The 19379-nt window shown below is 42.5% G+C and overlaps 1 protein-coding gene across 2 annotated transcripts in view; it reads left to right on the top strand.

Moving 5' to 3' along the window:
- Window positions 1-12517: 12517 nt before the first annotated feature.
- The window catches only part of LOC126277916 (NEDD8 ultimate buster 1-like), a 109943-nt gene continuing 103081 nt past the window's right edge, over window positions 12518-19379 (top strand). The window contains exons 1-2 of one of the 2 annotated variants that reach the window (XM_049977488.1): window positions 12518-12950; window positions 17377-17627. In XM_049977488.1, coding sequence (XP_049833445.1) covers window positions 12795-12950; window positions 17377-17627 — 407 coding nt within the window. In that variant the 5' untranslated portion in view covers window positions 12518-12794. The remainder of the gene's footprint in view (window positions 12951-17376; window positions 17628-19379) is intronic. The other variant, XM_049977495.1, reaches the window with a different exon arrangement.

Raw genomic sequence — 19379 nt, 5'->3', positions numbered from 1 at the left:
GCCAACTCCGGGCATCCTGATGACGATGCAATTCCGCTGGCATACAAGGCTGGCTCGACAGCATAGCATTTCATGGGCCACTGGGGTGCTTCCTCAGCATTGCGGGCCCCTGTGACACAGACCAAGAGGAACGAGGGCACTGTAGCTGAAAACACAATAAATTACTTGGAAAGTCCTCGCCGAGTTTTAATACAGCACCTCCCAGCAACCACCCACTACATTTGGTGTCAAAATAGCGGACATCGTCTGTACAGTACAATGTTCGAGTCCACTGCCTGCATTACGCTCACAAGATGTGGTGAGTTTTCACCAGTTTTCTTTTGAGTATTTGACGTTTTCTTGCCTTTTTTGTGTTTTCGAGCATGGCTTCTGGCAAGCCACATTAGCAGGCATAGTATTTTTGTTGTCAGAGTAAGTGTCAGTATGTTTGGGGCAGTAAAATTTATTATTTTTTTTGTAACATTTAATTACTTTTGTATTGGTTTGTGTATGATGTTAATGAGTATGATGATATTAAGTCAGGTTATTCTTGTACTTAAATGTTTTGTTTCAGGACTAACTGGGAACGAAAGCAACACACTGGAAGAGTCAAGGACGCAAGGTGTGGCTGAACCAGAAGCGGTGTGGGTTTTAATGGAAAAAGTAACACAATTGATAGCAGACAATACCCAGTTGAGAAATGAATTAACATCTAGAAGTGAGCGGGAAAAAACATCTGATCAGTCGCTGTTGCCTAGGGTGCAGGATATTGATCCAGTTGCCGCGAGTTTGATTATTCCGTTTTCTGGCAAGGCATCTGAGGATGTGCGTTCGTTTGTGGAGGACTTGGAGACTTCAGCGGTGATGAAAGGTTGGTATGATGAGCAGTTGTTACATATAGCCAAGATTAGATTAACGGGTGAAGACATATGTAAGGTGTTCTGAGGCATTAAGGAAGGCAGGACAGTTTAAGCAGCTAAAGGAAGGGCATTTAAAAAGGTACAAGGAACAGAATAACGCTCAGTACTTTAGGGAGAGGTTAAGTAGAATGACAAAGAGACAGGGGGAGACGGTAGAGAAATTTGGGGACGAGATAAGAGAAATTAACGAGTAAACTTGTTGGGTCAGTCAGAGTGACGAGGTGAATGTTGTTCTGTTGCAAGAGGCCAAGCAAAGGGATCTTGATGTATTTTTGAGGGGGTTACCGGCGCGTTTGTCGCGGAAAGTGAGTGAAGGAACTCCAAAAAATTTGTATTCGGCCATTCAGAAGACAATTCAATGTGAGGAAATAAGTGTGGCAACAGGGGTACACGAGAGGCAAACAGTGTTTATAGCGGGTATAGAATGTTATAAGTGTGGTCGTACAGAACATGTACCGATTCAATGTACCCAGTCACCAAGGAATAGAGGAAGGGGTGGAAATCAACAGCATGGAGGATGGAGAAGTGGAGATAGGAGAGGTGGACAATCGTTAAACAGCAGAGAGGAGCCCAAGACCCACCTAAGGCAGATCTTGTTTAATTTCAATGCTACAAATACGTATGCAGAGATGGAATGTACAGTGGTAGGATCCATAGGACCCAAAAACTTAAAGATTTTGTTGGACACAGGGGTGCAAATGCCAGTGGCTACTAGGAATATAATGGGAAGAAGGAAGCTAGACCCACCACGTTATAGGTTGCGTGGAGTGGGGAATAAGGAGGTCACACCTTTGCGGTCGGTGACAGTTCACTTTCGAATAGAGAAAGTCCGATTTAATGCATGCATGGAGGTAGTACCATGGGTAAGCGACGGCTAAGACATGATCCTTGAAGTAGTTTTCTTGCGTCAACATCATGCCAAAATTAACCTTAGACAACGAACTGTAGAACTTGGTGGAATGTTATTTCAGCTAGGGGAAACTGCAGAGCTGTCGCGAGGGGCGTTCGACGTAATGAACAAACCAGCTGAATAGCGTACATTAGCATTAAGGCTTAATTCGCATGAGTGTGTTTCTTGTGGCACTGAGAAGTCGCTTTGGGTAAGTGTGGAGTCAAATCTACCTCTAGGTACGGTGTGTGTTATTGAACCATTGGAGGATAATGAAGTTTTGTGTTCACTGGGTTGTTTTGTGAAACATATTGTTGTATGCATACAGGAGGGGAACGACAGGCGAGTAGTTCCCATGAAAGCGGATAATTTTAGCTCTGTGGACGTGAATTTGAGGAAAGGAGTTTTATTAGCAAATTTTGATGTGCCAGATGACAGAGGCTGGTGTTCGAGAGATAGGCGAAGCGATCAACCACTAACTGCATTGCGTGACAAAATTAAACATTTGAAAGGAGAAGAAAGAGAGCATTTGGAAGACTTATTGTGGAAATTTAAGTAATTTTTTTCCCCACGAGGGCCGTTACCAGCAACTCCATTATTTCAACATAGGATACCAACAGGGAATGACGCACCTGTTTACCGTAAACCATACAGAATACCAAGGTATCTGCAGCCGATTGTGGAGGATTTCATTGATTAGCAGCTTGCGGATGGTATTATAGAGCATAGTAGGAGTAATAGTTGCTGGTGAGCGGGCATTGTCGTTGTGCCTAAAAAATATATGGATGGAACTAAGAAATACAGGCTCTGTTGTGACTACCGATACCTCAATAATAAGATTGTAACGGACGCATACCCCATTCGAAACGTGTCGGAGACTTTGGGTCACTTAGGACAGTGCCAGTACTTTTCTACAACGGATTTCAGTTAGAGGTAGCTCCAGAGGATCGTCCAAAAACTGCTTTCTCTGCACCAGTAGGTCATTACCAGTACATTAGAGTGTCATTTGGGTTGAAAAACGCTCCAGCAACGTTTCAGAGGTTGCTGTACAGTGTCTTGAGGGGCTTGAAACCAAGGCAGTGTCTTGTCTATTTGGATGACATTATAGTGTTTTCAAGTAGTATGGAGCAACATAGACAGTGGTTAAGGGAAGTCTTTATGAGGTTAAGAGCAGCTCGTTTGACGTTGACCTTGGAGAAGTGTCCTTTTGCATTAGAAGAAGTAAAATATGTGGGTCTTATAGTAAGGACGGAGTGCGAACAGATCCGAGGTTGGTACAAGCTGTAAGGAATTTTCGGGAACCGAAAACAGTTAAGGAAGTGCAGTCATCCATCGGAATTTGCAATTTCTATCGAAAGTTCGTGAAGGGTTCTGCAGATTTAGCACAGCCGTTGACGCAATTGTTACGGAAAGGTGTGAAATTTGAGTGGACAGAAGAGTGTCCGAAAACGTTTTATGAACTGAAAGAAGTGTAAACATCAAGTCCAGTTCTTGTGTTTCCAGATTTTGAAAAGGAATTTATACTAGCATACGATGCGTCGAATCAAGCATTAGGGCCGGTCGGGGTAGCCAAGCGGTTCTAGGCGCTACAGTCTGGAACCGTGCGACCGCTACGGTTCTTAGTCAGGAAATTGATGGGAAAGGACATCCTGTAGCCTATGCGTCTAGGCAGTTGAATGCAGCAGAGAGGAATTACTCAACAATCGAGAGGGAGATGCTTAGCATAATCTATGGAATCACATATTTTAAATGTTACTTATCTGGAAGAAGACTCCGAGTAGTGAGAGATCATGCTGCATTGAAGTGGTTGTTGGGGCTGAAGGATCCATCCACTAGACTCGCTCGATGGGCTTTGAGGCTTAGTGACTTCGACTACGAGGTGGTGCACAAGCTTGGGAAGAAGCACGGTAATGTGTATTCACTAAGTAGGAAGGTAGCAAAAGTAGAAGTCATAGGTTCTGACCTAGCGGTATGGCAAGAATTACAGGATGCGGAAAATGACTGTAAATTGTATCGGACACAGCGGCAATTTAATATGTACGACGGTCTTCTGTGCAGGGAAAAGAAGTTAGGTCGAAGGGTATTAGTGCTAGCGAATCTGACGGATGAGGTTTTAAAGGAAGCACATGGTCATGTGTTATCTGGTCATGGAGGGTGTAGAACGACGAATAGGAGAGTGACAGAGAGGTATTGGTGGAGAGGTAGGAAAGTGGAGGTGGATCAGTATGTCAAGAATTGTATACCATGTGCGCAGAAAGCGGATTTGAGTCGGAAACAGATACAGCTACAACGATTACCAGAAGCAACATGTCCATTCTCTTTGCTGGGGATTGATGTCTTAGGTTCTTTTAGGCAAACACCATCGGGGAACAGATTCTTCCTGACAATAATAGACCAATTTTCAAGGTATGTGGAGATGGTGGCTATGCTAAATCAACAGGCAGCAATGGTCGTGCAAGCGTTAATCAATAACTGGATTTTGAAGTTTCGTGTACCAGAGACAATAATTATTGAGCCAGGGACCAACTTCATGTCGGATTTAGTGAAGGAGCTGTGTAAATTGTTGAACATAAAGAAGTTGAGAACGAGTGCGTTGCATCCACAGGCCAATGGAAGCACAGAACGGGTACACAGAACATCGGGAAGATGCTGAGTTTTTATGTGGATTATCATCACCATTTAGCGTTTAACGTCCCGTCGACAACGAGGTCATTAGAGACGAAGCGCAAGCTCGGGTTAGGGAAGGATTGGGAAGGAAATCGGCCGTGCCATTTCAAAGGAACCATCCCGGCATTTGCCTGAAACGATTTAGGGAAATCACGGAAAACCTAAATCAGGATGGCCGGAGACGGGATTGAACCGTCGTCCTCCCGAATGCGAGTACAGTGTGCTAACCACTGCGCCACCTCGCTCGGTTCTAAGGCAGGCAAAATGAAGTTAAATTCATATAAAAAAAGACAAAGTGGGACGAGTATTTGAAGCATATTGTATGCGCATACAATGCAAAAGTCCACCTCCATATGAGGTAGTGTACAGGCGAAAAATGACGTCACCGTTTGATTTGGTGAGGCTACTGAAAGGAAGGACCAGTGAATCGGTACGTCAATTATCGAGAACAATTCGGGGTGTTTGGAAACGGGTACAAAAGACGAATACAAAGGCTTTGGAAAGGCAGAAAGACGCAGTAAAGCGGAAAGGAAGTTTACTGCAGTGTTGAGTGGGGCAATGGGTAATGCTGTCCAGTCCCTATACTCAAAAAGGGAACACGAAGAAGTTCCTCGCGAGGTATCAGGGGCCATACCAAGTTGTTGAAACAACATCCCACGTTAGTGTTAAGCTTCAGCTGCCAACTAGAACAACGATAGTACACAATGGCCGATTATGGCCATTTAAGGGTTGCCTGGATGTGATTCCAGGAGTGAAGAGAGGTGCTAAGCACACAGAGAACCAGGAAGATAGAGTACAGCATGAAGTACCGTATGCTTTACGATCTAGAAAGTAATAGAATATTTGTGTTTTTTTATTTTATTTTCATGTCATGTATCATTTAATTTGCGTAGAGTAATTAGGCATTGTATTTTATATGTGTTTTCGAGTATTGTGAGCCTGCTAGGGACAATAGTCCTTTTAAAGGAGTAGGACGAGTGATGGTGATTCCTGCCATCAGGTCACTGAAAAGGGAAGTGTAGCATCTGACGTATGTGGAGCATTGCTGGAGGAGAAATCAAACTCAGTTCTGGAGAAAAAAGTGCGTCGGAGTAAGTTTTGCAGCAAAGCCATAATAAATATGTGTTGAACGATGTCAGAGTCGTACGATTTCCTGTTTAAATATTTAGTTGTCGACACTGCTGGGTCAGGAATGTCGTGTTTATTGTACCAGTTCATATCATGCAAATTTAAGGATGAAAGAAGTCACAGAATCCGTGTTGAGTTTGGATAAAAAAAATAGTGAATGTTGGAGGAAAATGTGTTAAGCTTCAAATATTGGACACCTGTACGGTTTATTATTTTTAGCCAGGGGGAAGGGAATAGAGTGTCCAAGGGACATTGTGGAGCCAAAATTGAGCTTGCAAGGGGTCGGGATGCATTGGATCTTCTCCACCTACGAGAATTTGGTAGTAGTAGCAAGTTGTTTTGAGTGGAGAGTATTTGCAGAAGCGAAACGTAAATAGCCCGAGGGGAGTGGACGTTTAGTCAATGGAACTAAGTGTAACATAATAGGGCCAACCTTCCACCTACCAGCATCAATTTCAGGAGTTATGTAATTGAATGTTACACAGCCACAGCACTACTGGCCAGAAGCCACTTTGGAGTTTTGACAAGGCAGAATCAAACTCTGGAGCCAGGTCTATTGAGATCCATAAACCAGTTCATTTTAGAGCAAGAGTGGCGCATATCAGCTGAACAGTTTGTGCAACTTATCGCTCAGTATAGGGAAAGGCAATGGCAAATTACGATCATTTCAAGCACCTCTGTGCCAAGTGTCATCGCACCCTTAACTTTGTTATGTGTTGTTTTTCTTTCTAATCAGGTGGAGAGCTAATTCCAAAAGGGAACCAAGGGTAGTCCAAGTCCCAGTAGATTGGACATCGTGGGCGTGAGACGAATAGGTAAGAGGTTGATCGAGCAGTGGTCGTCCAGTGAGCAATTTTTCCGTTTTGTTTTATGTCATGGTTTGAAGAGGGCAATAGACCGCATTTAAGTTTTCTAGTAATAAGGAAACAAGTTAAGAGCTAGAGGGGAATAATGTAGCGGCACCACCGTTTAGGATAGGGAAAGTTAGTTCTGTGCGATATTCTGAGCACAAGTTACCGCCAGGTGCGGGCCGGATTTGCAGTGAGTTACGCATACCAGCAGTTTCAAAGGCAAATAGAGGCCACAAGAAAGTAGAACTGCCAGAGAGGACACACACAGCAGTTTATATGGCGCAAGTTACAGACAGAAGGGGGCCACTGGCCAACCTAGCATGTTATGAGTACGTGACATGAAACGGCACCCTTGGCAAAACAGAGGTGCACAGACAAGTATAATTAGGTGCCATTTTCTAACGAGGTTCATTCCAGTGTGGCAGCTCTCCTGGACGGCAGAACCTGTCACACCAAAGGGTTGCTTGCAGCAACAGATGGGGCGCCAGCATCCCAGTCCACGGCAGGTATTTGGTTTGTTCCTCTGAGGCTGACGCGGGTCCGCAGCCAGCCAACGGTGGGCCACTCCATGGCTCGCTAATGTGGGCAGCCATCCTGGCTTCTAACACACGCTGGAGGCAACCTGAGGCGAGGGCCGCAGATTCGGGTGCTGTGATCTCAGGCACACAGGGGAGAAGAAGCAGCAGCTTGCCACCTGCAGCTCACACCGAGGGGTGCTGAGCCAACTCCCGGCATCCTGACGACGATGCAACTCCGCTGGCATACAAGGCTGGCTCGACACGGCATTGCGTTACATGGGCTGCTGGGGTGCTTCCTCAGCATTGGGAGGCCCTGTGATGCAGACCAAGAGGAGCGAGGGCACTGTAGCTGAAAAACAAGAAATCACTTGGAATGTCCTAGCTGAGTTTTAATACAGTGCCTTCTACCTCCATACACTACATTTGGTGGCACCAGCCACTACAGAAGGATCTCTTCAAGGTCAGCCTGTGTGCAGTAAAAGATGTAGCAGCATCATGAACGCCATTATGGATAAGAGCATACCATATTACATGTACCCTAGTCCAAGTGACAGATCGTTCAAAGTAGACTTCCACATCCTACCCTTGATGTTCTGAGCAGCTAGCCTTCAAACGAACTAGGAAGTAGAGGTGTTCTAGCGCTATCAGTCACGAGAGCAAAGTCCCCCAGCTCTTAGTTATCGCAGCAGGCGACCACAACAATCACGAGGTGTTTCAGATGACTCACATTTGCTGACTAGTAGTAAAAAAAAAACTCTACCCCTTCATAGAAAACGTGGTCCAGTCCAGTGTTTCTGCTGCCTGGAGTTGAACCACATCATGTACAGGCGAACATGTCCAGCGTTGTGGCTGGACTGACCAAAGCCAAATGCTACTACTGTGATGATCCTACCCAGGAAATTGCAGGACTGCCCTCTCCTTAAAAACGCTGATGCAAGACAGTGTGGTCAACAACAGGAAGACTGAGGCACCAGTCTTCCACCGCTACGTGTCAAAACTCTACTTCTGCCCCACCAAGGCCACAGACTTTCGCCCCAGAGCGACTAGATGTTAGCTTTGCTAATGTGCTAACAAACAGAGATAACACTCCTGTCTTTCCATACCCTCCAAAACCCCCAGCAGTAGCAGAGGCTGACCACACTATCGCCACCACCATCACTAAAAACGCCCAACAGGCACATTTCCCACGCCACCAACGAGACCAGGCTACAAGATCGACAATCGCTGGCGCTAGTCCATGAGACCACTGTTATTATGCAATAGTTGGTCAAAATTTTAGTAATCATGCACAGACGACCCCCCCCCCCCCCAGGCTGAAAACCAACCAAGTCTAATAGTCAACATCTGGAACACAAATAGCATGTGGCAACAGACAAGGGAGTTCAGGCTGTTTCTCCAACAAAACATTACTGACATGTATCTCATCTGCAAGACATGCCTCAAGCAAGGTGTGCTTGTTCGCATACCAAACTACACGTGCTACATGGTGGGCCATGAAACTGCAAAAGGTAGCACAGTGGTCTACTTGCGCACCTCTATGTGTCACTACAAGGTCCCACTGCCAGCACTTGCGATGGTAGAGGCGATGGTTTAGCAATCGAAACATTGATGGGCAGTATCGTCTTCACAGCAATCGACGAGCAACAGGGCTATCAACTCCCACCTGATACTCTGGTTGCTATAATAACTGAAAACAGAGCGCAGAGTGTTCAGTGGGTGGCAGGTGACAAGACAGCCTGCCAGCAAACGCGTGCTCGACAGGTAAAGAAAATAGTTAAAATTTGTAGTAGAGACCTACCTAAATGCACAATAGGCTGGGAGTATACCCTCACTATGAACAGAAGATGGAACAGTGTGACCCATAACAAAATCAATTACACTAAAATACCAACGTATCCCACCCCGCAAAGCAGGACCTCATACCATAGTGGAACCAGATGTGAAAGAAAAAGCACTTTTAGATGACTTTGCAAGAAACTTCTGCCCCATATTGAATCCATTGGACCCGGCGCAATATGCCACTGTAACCAGTCAACTCCAAATGATAAAATTGAACCAGTAATCTCTGAAGAAGTTGCTGCACATCTGGACTGGAAGCATGCAGAGGAGGTCGCCATACCAAAGGCCAGAAAAGACTTTCATATCCCTACAACTTACACTCCTGTCAGCTGCCTATCTGCAATATCAAAAGTATTTGAGAGGCTCTACCTCCTCTACATCTTGCACCGTGTGTAGACGGAAGGTTTCACCTAGAAGAGCAGTTTGCGTTCTGCAAGGAACGTGCCGCAACGCAACAACTCCTTTGACTGGTTGAAGAAGCACAAGAAGCAGTAGAGTTCTTTGGAGCAGTGCTGCTGGACATCTTCTGAGTTTTCGATTTTGTGTGGCATAAATGGTTCCTGTACAATCTTCTTGTACCAGGTGTCCTCATGCCACATGTAAGGCTCCTGGAAACCTACCTGGAGGAAATGACCTTCCATATGGGAGCCCAGGAAGGAAACTCAACAATCTGAAGCATAGAAGCAGGAGCTGCTCAGGGATTGGTGTTTCGTCCAATCCTGTGTCCAGTCTACACATCAGACTTGTATAAGATTCCACTAGAACAGATCACCTTATAAGCAGATGATACTGCCCTGCACAGCTTCAACAAGAAACCTTCTGTATTACAGCGCCACCTCCAACCTGCAGTCCATGAACTAAAAGAATGGACAAGCAAATGGAAGCTGGCATTCAAAGCCAGCAAAACGACAGTACTGGCAGTATGCAGAAGGCATCTATCAGCTGCCCTAGTACCAGTCCCTGTTCGAGGCGAATCTTTCCCATGTGGCAGAACTGCAAAGTACCTCAGCATGTAGAAGACATCAGTGGGGAAAGCACTTAGTGAATGCGCCCCCTGTACCCTCTGTTAAACCCGACAACAAAACTGTCGCCATATGTCAGCACAAAGTGCTATTCAGAGCACAGCTTGACTACTGCAAGTGGTGTGGAACAGGTCACTAGGCCTTGCCCTACATTTGCTGTGAGAATTTGCAACTACTCTTCTGCACCAACTGGTTAATGTCCCCGTTCTACATGTGCAGGATGGACACTTTCTATCACAAGATATAAAGATCAGTAAACTGAAGATCAGGGCCCTAGGGACCTGTGTACATTGGTTACACATAATATGGGTCTGGGATCCGTTACGGAGTGACCGTGAGTGTCCTGTGTAAAAACAAATTCGTCAAAAAACTGAATGTTCACATTAAAATAAAGTCTTCCATTATGTTACCTAAAGCATTTTCCCACAAAATTCCCTTTTTCCTTCCTTTCCTGGAAAACCCATACCACACAAAATGTTCTCTTACTATTTAAATATTTAATCATTAATTACAATGTCCTGTGACTTTGGACATTTGACTTTTATTAACTCATTACCAAGCAGTAATGTCTTCTCACTTAATTAAGAAAAACCTATTATCCAGTATTTGTACCCGGTGCTATATCTCTCCATCCAGTGTCTATGGTTCCTTCTAGTGCCAAGCAACATATGTTCACTCGTGTTTTGAAGTAAACTACCAATAGAAAAATCGATGAAAACCAAAGAAGTTCTTCCAGAGGCACAGCCCTATGGGCTTAAACTCCCATCACCTCAGAGTTCATGCTGATGAGACACACAGAAGACAGTCATCAGCAGACAGAACATTAAAATATAAGAAGAGCAAGGCCCTTACTACAATATGGAAATAGGTAACGACAGGCTGTGCGGAGTAGCCACGCACTCTGAGGCGCCTCGTGGCTCCCCCCCTCGGAGGTTCGAGTCCTTCCTTGAGCTTGGGTGAGTGTGTTGTCCTTCGCGTAAGTTATTTTAAGTTAGATTACCGCCTATGGACCGATGACCTCAGAAGTTTGGTCCTGTAGGACCTTACCACGAATTTCCAAATGGGGAACAACCGCAGTGCTCATAATGGCCTGGCAATGAACTTTGAATATCAGGAAAGGTGGCGCAAAAATCCGAGCTTTTAATTCGAAATACGCTATTTATCTGGCCCTATTTTTCATTTGCATGAGGTGGGAGGGCACCGTAGTCCAACAATTAAGTGCATATCTGGAAACTGAAAGGTTTTTGTGACCTTCCAAAGTAATTTGTTCAAGAAATCTCAATCAAAAATAAGGACTAATTTTCTTAGCTGGAATTCACAGTCAAAATTTTGTAAATGACATGGTGATCGTCTTTTGATTGTAAAAATATTTATTTGTACAACCCAATATTGCAGTTTCAACCATGTGGCTATTATCAAATGGAAATAATTGTGCCTTATCACAAGTCAAAACTTAATATCATTTGACATGAAATGTCGCAAAGCCTGGTTAGGTCACATTGTGTGCTTGATGACGACTCTTTGTGTGTACTGCTCTCATTGAGTTGTATTGTCTGTGTGCTCCATTATTTTTCCATTTGTCTTCAATACTATGTGAGTAAATGATTAAACATTTGTATTTGTTTCATATAAAACAGGAGGTGGCTTCGTCATAAAATGGTCTGTGGACGTTTTCTTTTTTTTTTTTCTGCCTACGAGTCCATGTGTGAATCGCTTGATGTAAGGGTGAAAATAGGTAAACCAGGAACAAATAGAACATAGTTAACAACGAATCGCAAGTGCAAACATAAGCTCTACACAGTTACATACCATATAATAACAGGTGAATGATGGGTGTTAATGACGGGTGTAATAACAGGTGAAATTAGCCCATACTGTCACATAGCAAACAATATTGTTTGATGTAGAACATTCAGGACTCTAACAGGAACGGAAGCCAATGCTTACATGGTACAGTAGGAAGAAAATGTCACGTCACAGATGTGTGAGTCCCTCTATTGAGGCACTGACGAATAATTGTCTACTTGTTGTCTCCATTGGAGCTGTAATTCACATAAAACTTTTTAGAGGTAACTTCTTCGACTTTAGTTTCATCTGTGAATATATCTACGTTATCTTACTATTTTGTAGCTGTGAACATCATGAATGGTGTCTTTTCTAGATTTATAATGTTATTCTGTATGAGCCACCGTATATGAGTGTCACTCAAGAGGGCCCATAGTATGTTCTATAGGGGGGGGGGGGGTGGCAAGACTTGAGGGTATGGAGTATTTTCAGTAAGTTAGAAGATCAATGGCGACTTTAAGTACCAAAAAACAAATTCCCAGTTCCAACCCTGTTATAACGCTGCATAATGCGGACTTTTAAATCATTTTATTGAAAGAAAAACTCCTGATCACACTGCAAGGAGTAGGCTTGCCGAAATACTGTATCGCCCCTTTTGAACTACGCCATCCAGCTGAATACCTGATAAATATTCAGAAGCTTTGTTCTGACGTCAAATCTGAAGGTCCGCGTGTCCCTTTGACAGTTGTGCAACGTATGTTATCGTATTGACTGCTCTAGCATAGCCAATTTATGGCTCTATAGCTTTTTTTTTTTTTTTAGAGAAGGCCATGGTTTGAGTTTATGCAGTGTGATTACACATTTGAAAAGAGAATGAAAATAGACTTGATGAACACTTTTTACTGTTCGGTTTTCTTTGCATCAAGAATTCTATGTACAGAATAGAAGGCAGATTTTTTAAACAAATTTTTCATTCCTTTATTCTGTGTGTATTTTCTTTCAAACTGCCTTTTTTGCGCTCTGATTCGTTTCCTGACGGAGCTCGGAAGCCAAACAATTTCTTATCTAAATATTTTTAAACCTTTCTAATTTCGTACCATTTTAATTTAATATGTTGATGTGCGTACCTGACGCGTCGGTATTAGAACCTTTGTGTATCGTGACATGCATCTTTGCTCCGCGTGTTGTTTGGTTCGATGACAGAGTTTGACAGTAAATTGACAATGGATTCTGAATTGCGGAAAGAAGGCATTGTGTTACAAATTAGGGAGAAACTGAATGAGGACAAGATAAAATTATGGTTAACTCCATTTTATAGGGAAGACCAGGGATGTGTTGAAGCTGAAGTGCAGGTAAACTTTTGTTATTGTATACTATTTCTTATCCTTGTAGTTTTGCGCTGTTTTCAGCGGTTGTCCAGGATAAAGAAGAAAAAGGGCGACGAGGGAAAGACATCCTTAATGTCATATGTTAAGTTTATATAACTATGTCGTAACGTCCAAATACTAGTAATATTTGGCTGCGTCATGGTTTCTTTTCGAAGATACTGTTTAAAGTCTCTGTACGTGCTTTACGTAGAATTTTGGTGTCTTCTTGAAGATAGTATTGATTTAGTACGGTTAGAGGTGTAAAATTAATTACTGACATAAGTTTTAATTTTGGATATGGATTTAATTCCATAAGCTCTACAACGCAATGAGTTTAGCCAGTTTCCTAGGTTTCTTTTGTGTTTCAGTTCTGTACTGCTTATTTAAGTTAAATGTGAATAAAATTGGCATTAAGTTGTATTTTTTCATACAAAATATTTTGAGATTGAAAGAAATTTCCACTGTAATTCGGGTAACTTTTGTCCACATTGTGAGTGCTTTGTTAATACATAACTTTTCTGTTCTGGGATAATGTTACTAAGGCTCCATATGTGGCTGAATGCCTACTCAAAGGAGAGATTATGTGTCAGTCTCCCAAAAGTTTGCTTTATTGGGTAAAGTATAGAAATCTATAGCAATAACTGTTAAGCATTAGCTTAGAAAGGAAAGTTAGCACTTACGAAAATTTAGTATAATAATAAACAAATCTCAGCAGAAAAAACAGTTGTTAAAAACTATTTAATTCTTTTTACTCAGCCTACCATTAACATCCAACTAAGATGAATTTGATTCTGATATGCTGTCATTCAACTGCAGAGGTGTACCTTTGATTATTTGCTACCTTTCATGTACTAAAGAACTTTTATTTAGTGTGCAATTTCCCACTTCTTCCAAACTTTCCCGTGCAGCTTATATCAAGTCCTTTCTTGTCTGAACAGTCCCTGCATTATTTTCTTTGTTATAACAGTGTCACCCATTTTAACTCTTCTTCTGTTCTAATGTCAAATACAATTAGAGCCTTTGGCCTAAAGCTCAGTGTGCAACATTTTTTTCGTTGCACCTGTATGCAACTCAACATGTCATCTTTCTAGTGAGTAGTAATCTGACCTTATCTAATATTATTGATATTACAGCCTGGACTTTGTTGTCTGATTTACTCTTATAGGTGTTCTAGAAATGCATGTCCTATGGCATGCATGTAACCTCTTCACTGAAATTCATCCAGAAGTTCTTATTTATTCGATGAATATGTAGAATGTAACCTGAAGTAGTTCTACTTCATATCTGTGAATGCATTTTGCCTCCTCAAAGATGTTTTCACTTGTAGGGGGCTCTTCTAAACTTGTTCCAGAATTGAGTAGTGGAGAGATTTCTCATATCAGTTGCAGTCTGTCTCCTCTATATGGAGAAAGCAGCACATTTCAGCCTTGTAAGTGAATCGTCCACAGCCATTGACTTCACACTGCTAATGGATGCTGTCTTCTGGGAAGTGGTGGATTACTTGCACTGTAGTGACTTATTCCCCACATGGATCTACCTCACAGTTACATTAATACATGTCACCAAACCACCAAAACTGATGTAAAAGAAAAGTAGCTGACGCTTTACAACAACTTATCTATATTTAAGCATCAGTTCAACATTCAGGATGTGATAGAATATGTCACTACCAGGGCTGCTGAAATCTCTATCTTAAATCATTTGTTAATCCTGTCAGATAGCCCGTCCCATGGTAGAGCAAGGAGTGCCATTTTGGAGGGGGGACACCTCTGTGAAAGTTCCATCATACTGATAATTCATTTGCTAACTATCTTGCAGCATTTCACATTGCTCGCATAAATGTTGGTGCATTAGCCCTGTGCCATGCACTTCAGACTTGCTATGTCAATAGCAAAAAATAGTCAGAGGGAATTTTTACAATCTGTTCACACCATCAGCTAAGGTATGTAGGTGAATAAAGATCTCTGGGAAAAGCAATTCATGCAACACAGTACCACATAGGACAGTGCTATTTTAATAATTGCACCAAAAGCTATAGGCCAGATAATGGCGAAGTACTTCAAACAAATTGTGTCATGCCATTTGAGATCCTCCATTCCAATGCTGATGGAAATTAGCTAAGAGGGCATGGCTAGATTTCTTGGAGGAAAGCAATCATGGTGCTCTTCTTCAAGCCCAGGAACGTTCAACCAGCCTAAGTAGTTATCACATTGTAGCAATTAGCATTTCTATGAGGATGAGGACATTGGAACCACAGTGGACAGTATTACTTCTGGAAGCAATAGTGCAAGAGGTATGTAGTTATAAGACTACTGTGTATGACTCGGGCTTCTGGGGTTGTCTTTCCATTATAGTGCAGTATTTTAGCTTCAAAAGTTGGTAGTGCACTATCAGCCTGCATTACTCAAGAGAATTCTTTCTTCATGGAAGTTTTGTGAATTTTGCTCCTGTGGCAGTAGTTATTAGCAGTACAAGGTCCACAGTCAGAAGCCCTCCCAGATGCTCTCCTTTTGTGAAAGCTGTCTTTTTTTTCCTTCTACTCTTGGGCCCTATGCTTGACAATTGCAACAAACACAAAAAAGTCTAGAATTATAGTCTAAAATCACAAGCCTCAATTTTTTCTCAGGTGCATGCATGTGCATCAATTTCAGTTGTCTGTCATGTGTAACCAACCCAAACTGTAACTGGAGGACACCATTCAAGGGATCATAAAAGTTCCTGGGCTTCATCTTTGTTGAGGTGCTCCCTTGGTTGCCACATCGTGATGCAGGATCTCTAAAGGCTCTAAACACCTTGAAGTGCCTTAGCAGCAGATCCTGGGAAAGGAGGGGGGGGGGGGAGGGGATAACTTACACGTTATTTTAAAAGGCCTTTGTTCAACCATAGCTGGATTAGGGCTCTGTTGTCTATGTTTCTGCCCAAACACGCTATTTAAAGACCATGGTCTCTATTCACTGTAAGGAAATTAGACTGGTGATGGGAGCCTTCAAAATCAGCCTTAAAACCAACTTGTATGCTGAGGCTGGGGAACCACATCTAACCATATGAAGAAAGTTCCTCATAGTGTGATATGCACAAAAGTTCTGGTCAATCCCACAGTCTTGAAACTTTAATCTTCTTGTCCGACAATCAACAGAATATGTATGTAAGATGTAGAACACCACCATTCTGGAAACACCAGTGTAGTTTGGGATTAGAGTAAAGGAGCAACTTGCAGTGTGGTGGTTCTGAGTTTCTTAACACAGGACTGGTGTTAATATGGTCCCTGGTTAGTAGTGAGACAAAGTTTGTGATTCCCTAAATGCTTCACACAATTGTTTCTGCATCACAGTTTTAAAATTTTGACTGTGTCCATTTCTATTTTAAAATCAGTTGTGGCAATTGTTACACCATACCTTGGTTATAGAATATGAGTCATGTGGCAAGACTATATTACTGTCCCAAGTAAATGCGATGAATAGTGAAAATATCAGAAGGAAGATTCGAACATGAATCTCCCCCGTCAGAGTTCAACACCACCTGTCCAATCAAACTCGATGTAAAGCATTTTGAACTTAAATCATTCACTGTTTCTATTTTGCTTCTTTTTTTCACATTTCATCACAGCCTTTTCCTGCTTTCTAGCTTGATCTGTGGTCAATTTTTGACAGGCTAACTAACCACTGGACCATCTTACCACTACATTTGGGGGGGGGGGAGGGGGGGTGCAATGGGGAGGTTTCCTTGTTAGTATTTTATTTTTATGACTAAATTGTTAAAGTGTAAGGAAAGGGTGAGAATGTGCACGTAGGCATGCACACTATAATATGCGAGTTTTATTAACCTTTTGAATATATTGATAAGTAGTCACTGTCTGTGTTGTCATAGCCAGACTGACTTTGTGTGCCTTTAGTAGGAAATTGTGTAAGAGGAAAGACATCGTTCATCTCAGTTTTTTAACTTGTATTCTGCAAGGCCACTGATAACTATGGTATTGAGTGGCCTGAAACCTACGTCATTATCATAATGAAGGGCATTAAGCCTTACACCAAACCTTTTTGATTAGGCTGGCTAACCATCCAACGTAAGTTCCTCATGGTGTGACTTGCATATAAGGCCTGATCAGTCCCCTAATGTTAACTTTATTGTTAATACATAATACAGAAGAAATTTCTGTAGTTTGTCTTTTGGAAATGTCGACCCCGACATATTTCACATCCCTAAAGGCTCATCCTCATACGATGTGATTTACGTAGAATGATGTGTAAAGGAATATTCTCATGTTTCTTGGTGTTAGTTAAACTGATTTAATATCTTTATGGACATACCTGGTTGATATTTCACATTATAAAAAAAAGAAAAGAGATAATTAAAAATAAAGGTACATAGTCTGTAGATGTTTTTTTGTATTTAGATTTTTGCTTTGTTACAGAGACTGGCTGAGAAGTACAGCAAATCCACTGGTTTGGATCAAAATACTTGCTTAAGTGTGATAAAAGAACTACAGTCCCATGCATTGCAGAAATTACAAGAGAGAACTCAATTTCAAGAAAGTGGTATAGCCACATTGAAAGTACGTGTTTCAAAAAATAGAAAAATCCACTCTGTTAAAATCCGATTGACAGACACTGGGCACCAGCTTTTGGAAGCTGTTGCAAGTGAACTACAGCAGCCATTAGAAAGGTATTCTGTGATACTGCTATACTTTATTCTTATTGGTTGACTGACAAGATGTCAGCTAATATTTATTTTCCTTCAAACAATGGAAACTTCAGATTGAAATATAAATAATATAAGGTAAAGAATAGATAGGCCTAGCTACTCACCAAAAAGATGACACATTGAGTTGCAGACAGGCACAACGAAAAGACTGTTACACATTTAGCTTTTGGGCAAAACTGTCTTCACGAAAGGTATAACGTGCGTGCGCTCTCTGCTCTCTCTCTCTCTCTCTCTCTCTCTCTCTCTCTCTCTCTCTCTCTCTCTCTCTCTCTCACACACACACACACACACACACACACACACACACACACACACACACACACACACACACACACACACACGTGTGTGTGTGTGTGTGTGTGTGTGTGTGTGTGTGTGTGTGCCACAAGGCACAGTGGCAGGAGTCTGTGTGGGAGAGAGAGGAGGAGGGAGCAGTGGAAAAGGAGAGGAGGAAGGCAAGGGAAAGAATGGGTGGGTGTATTGGCAGAGGATGGAACACAGTGAGCATGAAGGGGTGAGAATAGGGTAGTGGTGGTACAACAGAGGGGGCCAAAAACTGTTGCATGGAGGATGTGGGGGACTGTGGGTTACTGTATGTTTAGTCTGGTATAATTTCAGGAGTAGTGTGTACAGTATGATGTAAGGGTAACTCCCATCTGCACAGTTCATAAAAGCTGATGGTGGAGGGGAGGATCCAGGTGGCCCGGGTTCTGAAGCAACCATTTAAATAGAGCGTGTTCTGTTCAGCTGCATGTTGTGCCACAGGGTGAACTACTTTGCTCTTGGCCACAGTTTGGTGGTGGGTGTTCATGCTGGTGGACTGTTGGTTCGTAGTCATACCAGTATAAAAAAGCTGTGCAATTATTGTAGCAGAGCTGGTAAATGACATGACCCCTTTCACTGATGACCTGGTTTTGATGAGGTAGGATGAGCCTGGGACAGGACTGGAATAGGAAGTAGAATGAGATTTTCACTCTGCAGTGGAGTGTGCCCTGATATGAAACTTCCTGGCAGATTAAAACTGTGTGCTGGACCGAGACTTGAATTTCGGACCTTTGCCTTTCATGGGAAAGTGCTCTACCAAGACTTGCCCATGAAAGTCAAAGGTACCGAGATCAAGTCTCGGTCCATCACACAGTTTTAATCTGCCAGGAAGTTTTGAATAGGACGTTCTGAGTGGGTGGATTGGGCAGGTCTTGCACATGGGACTTCCACAGAGATATGATCACAACATGCTTGGCGAGGTTCTGGGTCTCTCTTCAAAACAAGCAACACAGGGAGCACATGGTGCTTGAGGAATAACTGCTGTTCAAAGTAGATTATTGTTTGGAATGTTGGTTGTGGTGACAGTTAGTTCTGTACTGTTGGCGAAGGTCTAGACAAGGTTGATTGTGACAGTTAAGAGTTGGAAAAGTCAACAGATGTGATACTATGACAATTACTAGAACTCCCGTTGTGGAATATATTTTATGCACATTGAATTTCAAAGAGTACTTTATGTGTACATGGATGGATGGTATTGGTAGATTCAGTATTTCCCTTTATTCTTCTGCTGAACTTCACTTTCTTAATCTATGTAACTGTCAATACTTATGCAGAATTGACAGCGGTGGTGGGGGGCATGGCATGTGAGAAGTGTCATTGTGCTCTTGCAATTTTTCTAATTTAAGAAGGCAGATTCTTCTCTGAGACATTACTACTGTGGTGTCTACT

This window comes from Schistocerca gregaria, chromosome 1 (genome assembly GCF_023897955.1).
Source record: "Schistocerca gregaria isolate iqSchGreg1 chromosome 1, iqSchGreg1.2, whole genome shotgun sequence".
Classification (NCBI taxonomy): domain Eukaryota; kingdom Metazoa; phylum Arthropoda; class Insecta; order Orthoptera; family Acrididae; genus Schistocerca; species Schistocerca gregaria.
The sequence above is the reverse complement of the archived record's forward strand: the minus strand, read 5'-3'. Positions and strand labels throughout refer to the sequence as shown.